Consider the following 11,511-nt stretch of genomic DNA (forward strand, 5'->3'; position numbering starts at 1 on the left):
CCCATGCACCACAAGGTTGGGGGGTCAATGCCCAATCATGGCACAAACCTAGACTGCAGGTTTTATCCTCAGTCAGGCATAAAACCAGGATGACAAAAATCAAACCATTGCTTGATCAGTTTCCAGGTCCTTATCCTAATGGACTGTGCTTATCTGCACATTGAGAACTTTTCGACCCCCTCCCTCAATCTCTTTGCTCTGCTTTCCCTCTCCCTCCTTTAAAAACCTCTGCCTGCACTGAAATGTTAAGATGGGCTTTAGGACGTGAGTCCACTATTTTCTCAGGTGACTGGCACTTAAATAAACCACTTTCCTTTACACCAGCACCTGTCTCCTGAGCATTTCAAAGCAGCAAGTAGCTGAACCTGGGTTCAGTATAAATGACATACATGGATATACACATATACATGTAATCACTAATCAGGTTGCTGGTATTGATGATACTTCATGTGTAAAACTAGTTAGAGATTATATGTATATACAAGGTGAGAAAAAATAGGTCTACAGATATGAGGACATGAAACAGTTTAATCTTGTGTTATTTATTAATTATTGTATTATATTACATATGAACACCTGTAAATCTAATTTTTACTGAATTTCTTGGAGTGCTATTATATAGGTTTCAGAAAATAAATAAATATTAAAAATAATATAAAGGCCACATATAAATACCTACAGCCAACATTGTACTCAATGGGCAAAAACTAAAAGCATTTCCCTTAAGATCAGGAACAACACAAGGATGTCCACTTTCACCACTTTCATTCAGCATAGTAAAGGAAGTTCTAGCCACAGCAATCAGACAAGAAGAAATAAAAGGCATCCAAATTGGAAAGGAAGAAGTAAAACTGTCATTATTTGCAGATGACATGATATGTCCATAGAGAACCCTAAACACTTCACAAAAACCTACTAGACCTCACAAGTGAAATTGGCAAAATAACAACATGCGAAACTAATTTAGAAATTGGTGGCATTCTTATATATTAATATCAAACTTTCAGAAAGAGAAACTAAGAAAACAGTCCCATTTACTATTGCAACAACAACAAAAAATAAGGTAGTCGTGAATAAATGTATCATTCTATGCAAATTCTATGCAAATTCTATGCAAATTCTAGCATTCAGGCTCTGTGCTATGTACACAAGGAGATAAAAGACCTGTACTCAGAAAACTGTAGGATATTGAAGAAAGAAATTGAGGAAGATACAAATCAGCGGAAGCATATACCATGTTCATGGATTAGAAGAATTTATATCATTAAAATATCTACACTACCCAAAGCAATTTATAGGTTCAACATAATTCTTCTTAAAATACCAATGGCATATTTCACAGATCTAAAACAAATGTTCCAAAACTTTATTCAGAACCAAAAAAAAAAAAAGATCTCGATTAGCCTCAGCAATCTTAAGAGAGAAGAACACAGTTGAAGGTATCACAATACTTGTTATCAAACTCTACTACAAGGCCACGGTAATCAAAACACCTTGGTACTGGACTAAGAACAGGCATATAGATCAATGGATCACAACAGAGAATCCAGAAAAAACCCACACCTTTATGGACAATTAATATTTGACAAATTAAGGGAGAACATACAATGGAGTAAAGGCAGTCTCTTCAATAAACAGTGTTGGGGGAATTGAGCAGGTACATACAAGAAAAATAAAACTAGACCACCAACTTGCACCATACATATTGAACTCAAAATGGATAAAAAAAAACTTACATGTAAGTCATGAAAACATAAGAATCCTAGAAAAAACATGGCAGTAAAATCTCAGACATCTCTTAGAGCAGTATTTTTCCCAGGGCAAGAGAAACAAAGGAAAAAAAAAAACAAATGGGACTGCATGAAGCTAAAAACTTCTGCACAGCAAAAGAAACCAACAAAATGAAAAGAGAACCCAGTGTATGGGAGGACATATTTGCCAATAAAACATCTGATAAGGAGTTAAATTCCAAAATATATAAAGTACTTATACACTCAAAACCAAGAAGACAAACAATCCAAATAAAAATGAGCAAAGGACCTGAATAGACACTTCTCCAAAGAGGACATACAGATGGTCGATACGCATATGAAGAAAATCTCAACATCACTAATAATCAGAAAGATGCAAATTAAAACCACAATGAGATATCACCTCACATCTGCCACAATGGCCACCATCAACAAACAACATGTGTTGGTGAGGATTTGGAGAAAAGGAAACCTTCCTGCACTGTTGGTAAGAATGCAGACTGGTGCAGCCACTGTGGGAAGCAGTATGGAGTTTCCTAAAAAATTTAAAAAGAAACTGCCTTTTGACCCAGCAATCCCACTTCGGACAATATATCCTAAGAATTCCAAAACTCCAAGTCAAAAAAATATATGCACCCTATGTTCATAGCAGCATTTTTACCATAGTCCATTATCTAGAAATAGCCCAGGTGCCCATCAGTAGGTGAGTGGATAAAAAACTGTGGTACATATACATGATGAAATACTACTCAGCCATAAAAAAGAAGGAAGTCTTACCTTTTGCAACAGCATGGATGAACTTGGAGATTATTATGCTAAGTGAAATAAGCCAATCAGAGAAAAACAAATACCATATGATTTCACTTTGAGGTGGAATCTGATGAACAAAATAAGTGGATGAACAAAACAGAGGCAGAGGCACAGATACATGGAATACACTGACAGCTGTCAGAAGGGAGGGGGACTGAATGAAAAAAAGTGAAGGGATTAGCCAAACAACATACATGCATGACCCATAGACACAGACAGCAGTATGGTGATGGCCAGAGGATGGGGGAGCAGGGGCTGGGTAGAGCTGGGCAAAGGTAAGAAAATGAGGACATTTATAATAGTGAAAATAATAAAAATAAAGAAAACACAATAAAGTAAAATAAATAATATTATGTTTTAAAATTATACATATAGGTTTCAGGGGTACAATTCTATAATACATAGTCTGTATATTGTCTTGCGTATTCACCACCCAAAGTCCAGTCTTCTACCCACCTCTACCTACCCCCTGCTACTCCCTCCTACCTGCCCCTGTCCCTCTTTGCCCTCTGGTAATCACCATACTGTTCTGGGTCTGAGTTTTAGGGGGAAAGTTGTTTGTTTAATCCCTTCACCATTTTTACCCATCCCCACAATCTCTTCCTCTCTGAGAGCCATCAGTCGGTTCTTTATCTATGAGTCTGTTTCCATGTTGTTTGTTAGTGTATTTTATTCATTAGATTCCACACATGAGTGAAATCATGTAAACCTACTTTTGCCCCACTTTGTATACCTCATAAATACACATAATAAAGCTGAGACAAACATATTCAATCTAAGATTGTGTCCCAACTCTACTTCAATAAGAAATTTTAAAATAAATAAGTAAATAAAGAGGAAGCTCATGTAGCTTTTTGACTTAGAAGTCACAGAATTCAGGTAAAGGACAAAATATGAGTGCATGAAATGTTCACTTTATAAGCATAATCCTTTATCTGGATAATCCCCCCTATATTTTCCTGTCACCCCTGTCCAGTTGCTATTCAATCTTACACTGGTTATATTAGTTTCAAGTGCACAATATCGTCGTTTGACATTTATATACCTGACACTGTGATTCCCCCCAGATTCAGTGACCATCTTTCACCCTGTAAACCTGTCATGATGTTGTGTACACTTGTCACAATGCTATTTATGACACTCCCCTTCTCCTCTCCACTCATCCCCTACTGCCTCCTTTCTGGTAACCAACCCTATGCAAATTCTAGCATTCAGGCTCTGTGCTGTGTACACTGAACTTGAGTCCAACAGTGGTGGCTCTCCAAGTGTGGCCTCCAGACCAGCAACAGCATCTGCAAACTTGTGTGAAATGCAGGTTCTAAGGCCTGACCCCAGACCTACCAAATCGAAAACTCTTGGGATGGCCCAGGAAGCTGTGTTTTAACAAACCCTCCAGGTGATAATGATGAGGGCTGGTCCCAGGGCCACAGGTTGAGGGAGATGAAAGGCCCAAGTTTCCATGGCCAAGGTGATCACGTTTAATGCAAGAAGTGGAGCTCTGCAGACTGAGGATTGCCAGCAAGGAATTGGAGGGCAGGGTGGAAAAGGGGAGATTAGGAAGAACAAATTGGTGGTTACAAAATAGTCATAAGGGTATAAACTATACCACAGAGGACACAGTCCATAATATTGTCATAATGGTGCATAGTGTCAGCTGGAGATTGGAAATACCAGGGAGATCACTGTAAAGTATATGATTGGCTAATCACTATTCTGTACACCTGGAACTAGTACAAAATAATGTTGGATGCAAACTGTAATTGAAAAATAGAAGTTAAGGAAAAAGAACCTGTGTTCTCAAGCACAGATACATGGCCTCAACCAATTAAGTAAAAACGTGTTCATGGACTGGAAGAATTAACATCATCAAAATGTCCATACTACCCAAAGCAATTTACAGATTCAATGCAATACCTATTAAAGTACCAATGGCATATTTCACATACATAGAACAAACACTTCAAAAATTTATATGGAACCATAAAAGACCCCGAATAGCAGCTGCAATGTTAAGAAAGAAGAACAAAGTAGGAGGGATCACAATACCTGATATCAAACTGTATTACAAGGCCAGTGTAATCAAAACAGCCTGGTACTGGCATAAAAACAGGCACATAGACCAATGGAACAGAATAGAGAACCCAGAAATAAACCCAACTCTCTACAGTCAATTAATATTCGACAAAGGGGGCAGTATCATAAAATGGGGTAAAGATAGCCTCTTCAACAAATGGTGTTGGGAGAACTGGACAGCTACATGCAAAAAAATGAAACTCGAGCACCAACTTACATCATACACCAAAATAAATTCAAGGTGGATAAAAGACTTAAATATAAGCCATGACACCATTAAAGTCCTAGAGGAGAACATTGGCAGGAAAATCTCAGATATTTCACGCAGCAACATTTTTACTGATATGTCCCCTAGAGCAAGGACTATAAAGGAAAGAATAAACAAATGGGATCTCATCAAAATAAAAAGCTTCTGCGCAGCTAAAGAAAACAGCATTAAAATAAAAAGACAACCAACTGTATGGGAAAACATATTTGCCAATGATACCTCAGACAAAGGTTTAATCTACAAAATATACAAAGAACTCACACGACTTCACTCTAAGAAGACAACTAACCCAATTAAAAAATGGGCAAAGGACATGAACAGACACTTCTGCAAGGAGGACATACAGAGGATCCAGAAACACATGAAGAGATGCTCAATATCACTAGCTATCAGAGAGATGCAAATTAAAACTACAAGGAGATACCACTTTACACCGGTGAGAATGGCTATCATAAACAAAGCAATAAACAGCAAATGTTGGAGAGGGTGTGGGGAAAAGGGGACTCTGGTCCACTGTTGGTGGGATTGCAGACTGGTACAACCATTATGGAAAACAGTATGGAATTTTCTCAGAAAACTAAAATTAGACTTGCCTTTTGACCCAGCAATTCCACTGCTGGGATTGTATCCTAAGAACCCTAAAGCATCAAAACAAATTAAAACCTTTACATTCTCAGGCAACAGTAAGGATGAGTCACAAGATGAAATACAACTGCTTAGTAAAAACAGAGTGGTTAGTACTATATTTTGCTGGGTATAACACACACCTTTTGCCCAAATTTTTGAGGGAAAAATGAGAGTATGCATCCTGCATGGGTAGTACTAATTCCATATATATAAGTTGTTTTTAATTCTTTTATTTATACTTAGGCGTTAAAAGTGTAACTCTAAAAAGCAATAATGGCATCCATATGCAAAATAAGATCCTGAAATATAATCCTCAGTTTTGTTTCTAAATGTAATTAAATAAATAAATAAATGGAATCTTAAAAATTGAAACAAAAGATTTTTTCACTGAAAGTGTGAGCCCAAAAACAGGGGTGCATATTAGACATGGGAGTGCATTATCCACACAAAATATACTACATCTGTTCAGATGAATGGCTGGTGAAAAATGTCTCAAAATGCAATGGATAACAAGGGCTCTTGGCAGTTATAAAATGGTAAGTGTAAAAATGCTCATGCTAAAATGCAAAGTCAAAAGAGGATAAAGAACAAGTCACACACTCAGTGTGCCAATGGGAGCAAGCTCTCTACCATCTCAAATGGAAAAGTAATAAAAACACATAATAAACTTCTGGAATCCAAACACTGTGTTTGAATGTCAATGTCATGAATAATTTGGGTCCTGATATTATCCTTTTTCTGTGCTGTCTTAGATCCGTATGCATTCAGTCTCGAGAGGAAAAAAAAAAAAACAGGCAAGGGAGACTGAGTCACCCAGGTCATGAAGACTCGTCAGAAATCTCCTTGGGAGAGGGGAAGGGAGAAGGACGACGTCTGTCCTGTTTTCCAGTTAAGATGGAAGGAAGCCACCTAGGGAAGGTGGTGGGGTAGGGGGCTGGGAGCTAGACTTGAGTGGACCAGAATACACAGGCACAATGAGGACTTGGAGACTCCTAGAAACCCCAATGCCAGACTCAGAAACTAGGTTCTGGCAGAAAGAGCCCACAGGGTGAAGACACGGGTGAGGCTCTGACAAGCAGTGACCCACACGAGAAGAAAATGAGGTCTGGTAGAATTTTTGGTAAGACGATGAGGAGGGAGAAGCCTTGCCCCTACAGGCAGGACGCACAGAAAAATGTCCATATGAAGCAGGCCACAAAGTCTCCATCTCCACACAGGTCTGCCTACAGATGGATAATGTGGTCACTGGAGGAGGCAAGCCAGGATGGGAGTTAACCCCAACCGAGATCGGCCCACTTTCTAACCGGGCAGCCCAGCACAGGTAAACTACAATAGATATTGGAGGCACGTGGTACACCCAGGAATAAGCTCTCCCAGGGCACAGGGGACGGTACTCAACTCCCTGGGGGAGAAATGGGGTGGAGACAGGGGAGGAAGCAAAAGAGAAAATTCGGGTTTCCTACCCCGCCCCGTGCAGACGAGCGTGCATGTCTGAGAACCCCTGCTGACCCTGCTGAATTAGCTGTGGGTGATAAGTCATTCACGTCCAGTTCCCACCCATATGCCCCACTGTTCCACCAAGAGCTGCAGGAGGAGTCTCCCAAGGACAGAGTGCAGAGGCCATTGGCTACTTACCTCACTCTCTCTGCTCTTTGATCTGGGAAAACAGGCTCGTTCCCAGCCTGAATGAATGGGTGGGGAAGAAAAGGGGGCTAGTAAGTGGGTCCCTTACAGGGCAGATACTTGAGAGGGAGGCTTGGAAAAGGACTTCACTAGCAGCCAGCCGATGATGGGACCAGGTGGAGAGCTTTACCTGGGAGGGGATGAAGAGCTGATCTTTCTGTGAAATAGGTCTGAGCAAAGAAGGAAGAAGGCCAGAGAGGATAAATCTAGAAGCTGAGCACAATGATCCAGAGAGGCTCCGTCGCTGTGGCAAAATAAAAAAATAAGTAAAGGTGCCTACTCTACTGTGCACCTGAAACTAATACAAAATGATATTGACCTGGCTGGTGTAGCTCAGTGGATTGAGCGCGAGCCGGCGAAACACACGATCATGGTTCGATTCCCAGTCAGGGCACATCCTCGGTTGCAGGCCAGTTCCCTGCAGGGGACTCAAGAGAGGCAACCATACATTGATATTTCTCTCCTTCTCTCTTTCCCTTCCTCTCTAAAGATAAATAAATAAAATCTTTAAAAAAATAAAATTATTAAAAAAATGATAGTGAGCCTTGGCAGACAAAGATTCAGGTTCAATCCCAGGTCAGGGCACATACCAGAAGCAACCAATGAATGTATCAATATAGGAAGCCATAAATTGCTGTTTCTCTCTCTCCCCCACCCCCCTCAAATCAATAATTTCTTAATTAAAAATATAATATTGACTATCAACTCTAATAGATATGTAAATAAAGTCAGCTGCACTATGTCAAAAAATTTGAACGAAGGCACCTGCTGGAAGGAAGCGTTGCATTACAGCCTACAATGACAGAGATACTCTGTTGTCATAGCTTATTGGGGAAGGGTGGAAATACAAGACTGTAAATTCCATGACCATATCACTTTCCTGCAGAAGGCATTTCTGTGACTCTTGCATCCATCTCTTGGGATCCAGGAGGAATGTCACCCCGACCTACAGATCTGACAGATGGAAGCTCAAGGTCATGCGCGGCAGGAAATGGTGGGTGGGATCTCTGTGGGGCCACAAAAAAAAGTCTGAAATCGGACTGTGGGGAGTGGTTGCACAGCCCTGTAAGCCAACAAAAAATCATGACACGCTTATAACAGGTGGATTTTACAAGATGGAAGGATGCTTCCGTGGAACACTTAAACATAACATGACAAGGGAAAAAATGGCCTGTGGCATCCTGGGCAGCTGTCTCCTCCCCATCTGTTCTCTGATCCCTGCAAAAAAGAGCTCAGCCCAAGGACCTCCAACACACCTCTAAAAGCCTCACAGCGAGCGTTAAAGCTTGCCCCGCTGTGTGTGGTAGGAACTAAACCAGGTAGGAACTAAACAGCTGTCAGTCTATTCCATGTATCTGTGTCTCTGCCTCTGTTTTGTTCATCCACTTAATTTGTTCATCAGATTCCACCTCAAAGTGAAATCATATGGTATTTGTTTTTCTCTGATTGGCTTATTTCACTTAGCATAATAATCTCCATGTTCATCCATGCTGTTGTAAAAGGTAAGAGCTCCTTCTTTTTTATGGCTGAGTAGTATTTCACCATGTATATGTACCACATTTTTTATCCACTCATCTACTGATGGGCACCTGGGCTATTTCAGTAGCTGTTTACTGAAAGGATGAGGCAGAGAAAGAACTAGGAGGGCTGCTACTCACCTACTCAAGGCTGGGACTTCCCTGAAGCCTCAGCAGGTCCCAGGTAATGAGTTCTCCAATAAGAGGAGTTCTTCTGCCGACCCACACATCATGATTGGCCTGTGGGACCCCCGTGGGAGCCGATCTTCCCACCCCAGGTGGAATAACCCCACTATGATCACCAATGGGTGTTTGTTGACCTTCCAAATGAGACTCACATTGAAAGGACCTGGGCCCTCTCCACGGAGAGATCCTAATTGAATTGGTCTGGAGTATGCGATAGAGAACCAGGAGCCTCCAGAGGCTTCCTGGTGATTCTTATGTTTAATCCAGCTCTCAGACCATCTAGGTGAGGGTTTTCAACCTCAGCACTGCTGACCTTGGGAAGTGGGTAATTCTTTCATATGGGGAGCTGTCCTGTCTACGGTAGGGTGCTCAGCAGCATCCCTGGCCTCCACCTACCAGATGTCAGTAGCATCTCCAGTTGGGACAATCTAAAATGTCTCCAAATATTGTCCAGTGTCCCCCGGAAAATTAACTAGCCCCCTCCTGAGAACCACTGATGAGGTTGCAATTAATGCCCTCTTCCATCATATAAGTTATATTGAAATGCATGCACATTCTGTGCTAAATAAAATTGATAGCTCTGGATACTGTGGCTCAGTGGATTGAGTACTGGCCTCTGAACTAAAAGGTCGATGGTTCAATTCCCAGTCAGAGCACATGCCTGGGTTGCAGGCCAGGTTCCCCAGTTGGGGGCATGCGAGGGGCAACCAACTGATGCATCTTCTCCAGTACATTGATCTTTCTCTCCCTCTCTTTCTCCCTCCATTCCCCTCTCTCTAAGAAGTAAGTAATAAAATCTTCTTTAAAAAATTGATAGATCAGAACAGCCAAGCTCACTTGTTCTACAGCTGATGGTATTTATTTAGATTGACATTTAAATATGACATAAATTTAAATAATATATTTCAATGACTATTGAAATGTCTATTTGACTTATTTTGTATTCATTCTTATGTGTATTAATTTTGACTCCTTTGGCCAATTTGAAAGCCACCCCCCACCCCAAAAGAAAAAAAAGCTAAAAACTAGCCAAGTGGCTTAGTTGGTTGGCGCATCTCCCATATGCCAAAAACTTGTGGATTCAATACCTGGTTAGACTACATGCCTAGGTTGCAGGTTCCATCCCCAGCTGGGACACATGCAGGAAGCAACCAATTGATGTTTCTTTCTCACATTGATTTTATTATCTTGAGTTTCTCTACAAATATTTAGGTTTATCTTTCTTTTTTATTACTTAATCATTTTTATTTATGTCCTATTATACTCATCTCAATTTTTCCCCATTACCCTCCTCTGCCCATCCCACACCCTCCCCATAGTTGATTCCCACACCATTGTCTGTGTGTCCATGGGTTATTCACACATGTCCTTTGTTGAGTTTCTTCCTCTTCTTTCCACCATTATCCTCCTTTCTCCTCCCTCTGGTCACTTCCAGGCTGTTTATGTTCCCATGCCTGTGGTTCTATTTTATTTGTTAGTTTATTCTGTTCATTACATTCCTCTTATAGCTGAGTATGCAGCAGAAAGAAAGGAGGAACTCCTACCTTTTGGGACAGCATGGATGGAACTAGAGAATATGGCACTAGGTGAAATAAGCCAGTCAGTAAAAGACAAAAGGCTTATCTTTCTTTTACAAGTCTGTTTTTCTTTCCAGTTTTCTTGATCTGATTAACAAATAGAAATTGTATATATTTAAGGTGGACAACGTGATGTTTGGGAATATTATGTTTGCTATATCTATCAATTAGCCCACACAAAGGGAAATTCAGCTGAAATCAACACAGTTTCTAAAAGGTACCTTCCACATTGCAGCTTTTATACACACACATAAAACACTCTTGTGTAGACACTCTTTTCATGTGTCTCTGGACCCTCTGTATGTCCTCCTAGGAGAAGTGTCTGTTCAAGTCCTTTTCCCATTTTTTAATTGGGTTAGTTGTTTTCTTACAATGAAGTCATGTGAGTTCTTCTTATATTTTGTAGATTAAACCTTTGTCTGAGGTATCATTGGCAAATATGTTTTCCCATACAGTTGGTTGTCTTTTTATTTTAATGCTGTTTTCTTTAGCCATGCCAAAGGTTTTTATTTTGATGAGATCCCATTTGTTTATTCTTTCCTTTATATCCCTTGCTTTAGGGCACATATCAGTAAAAATGTTGCTGCATGAAATATTTGAGAGTTTCCTGCAATGTTCTCCTCTAGGACTTTAATGGTGTCATGGCTTATATTTAAGTCTTTTATCCACCTCGAATATACTTTAGTGTATGGTGTAAGTTGGTGCTCAAGTTTCATTTTTTTGCACATAGCTGTCTAGTTCTCCCAACACCATTTGTTGAAGAGGCTATCTTTCCTCCATTTTATGTTACTGCCCCCTTTGTCAAATAATAATTGACTGTAGAGAGTTGGGTTTATTTCTGGTTCTCTGTTCTGTTCCATTGGTCTATGTGCCTGTTTTTATGCCAGTACCAGGCTGTTTTGATTACACTGGCCTTGTAATACAGTTTGATATCAGGTATTGTGATCCCTCCTACTTTGTTCTTCTTTCTTAACATTGCAGCTGCTATTCGGGGTCTTTTATGGTTCCATATAAATTTT

The 11,511-nt window shown here is 40.2% G+C and overlaps 1 protein-coding gene across 1 annotated transcript in view; it reads left to right on the forward strand.

Annotated features, from left to right (window-relative positions):
- Nucleotides 1-6,758: 6,758 nt before the first annotated feature.
- The window catches only part of LOC118981395 (NACHT, LRR and PYD domains-containing protein 7-like), a gene marked incomplete at its 3' end in the record, with an annotated part of 40,934 nt that continues 36,181 nt past the window's right edge, over nt 6,759-11,511 (forward strand). Inside the window, exon 1 of the mRNA XM_037038137.1 lies at nt 6,759-6,850. Within this exon, the coding sequence (XP_036894032.1) occupies nt 6,759-6,850 (92 nt within the window). The remainder of the gene's footprint in view (nt 6,851-11,511) is intronic.

This window comes from Sturnira hondurensis, unplaced genomic scaffold, assembly GCF_014824575.4.
Source record: "Sturnira hondurensis isolate 20B ecotype Veracruz unplaced genomic scaffold, ASM1482457v3 Scaffold0024124, whole genome shotgun sequence".
Lineage (NCBI taxonomy): Eukaryota > Metazoa > Chordata > Mammalia > Chiroptera > Phyllostomidae > Sturnira > Sturnira hondurensis.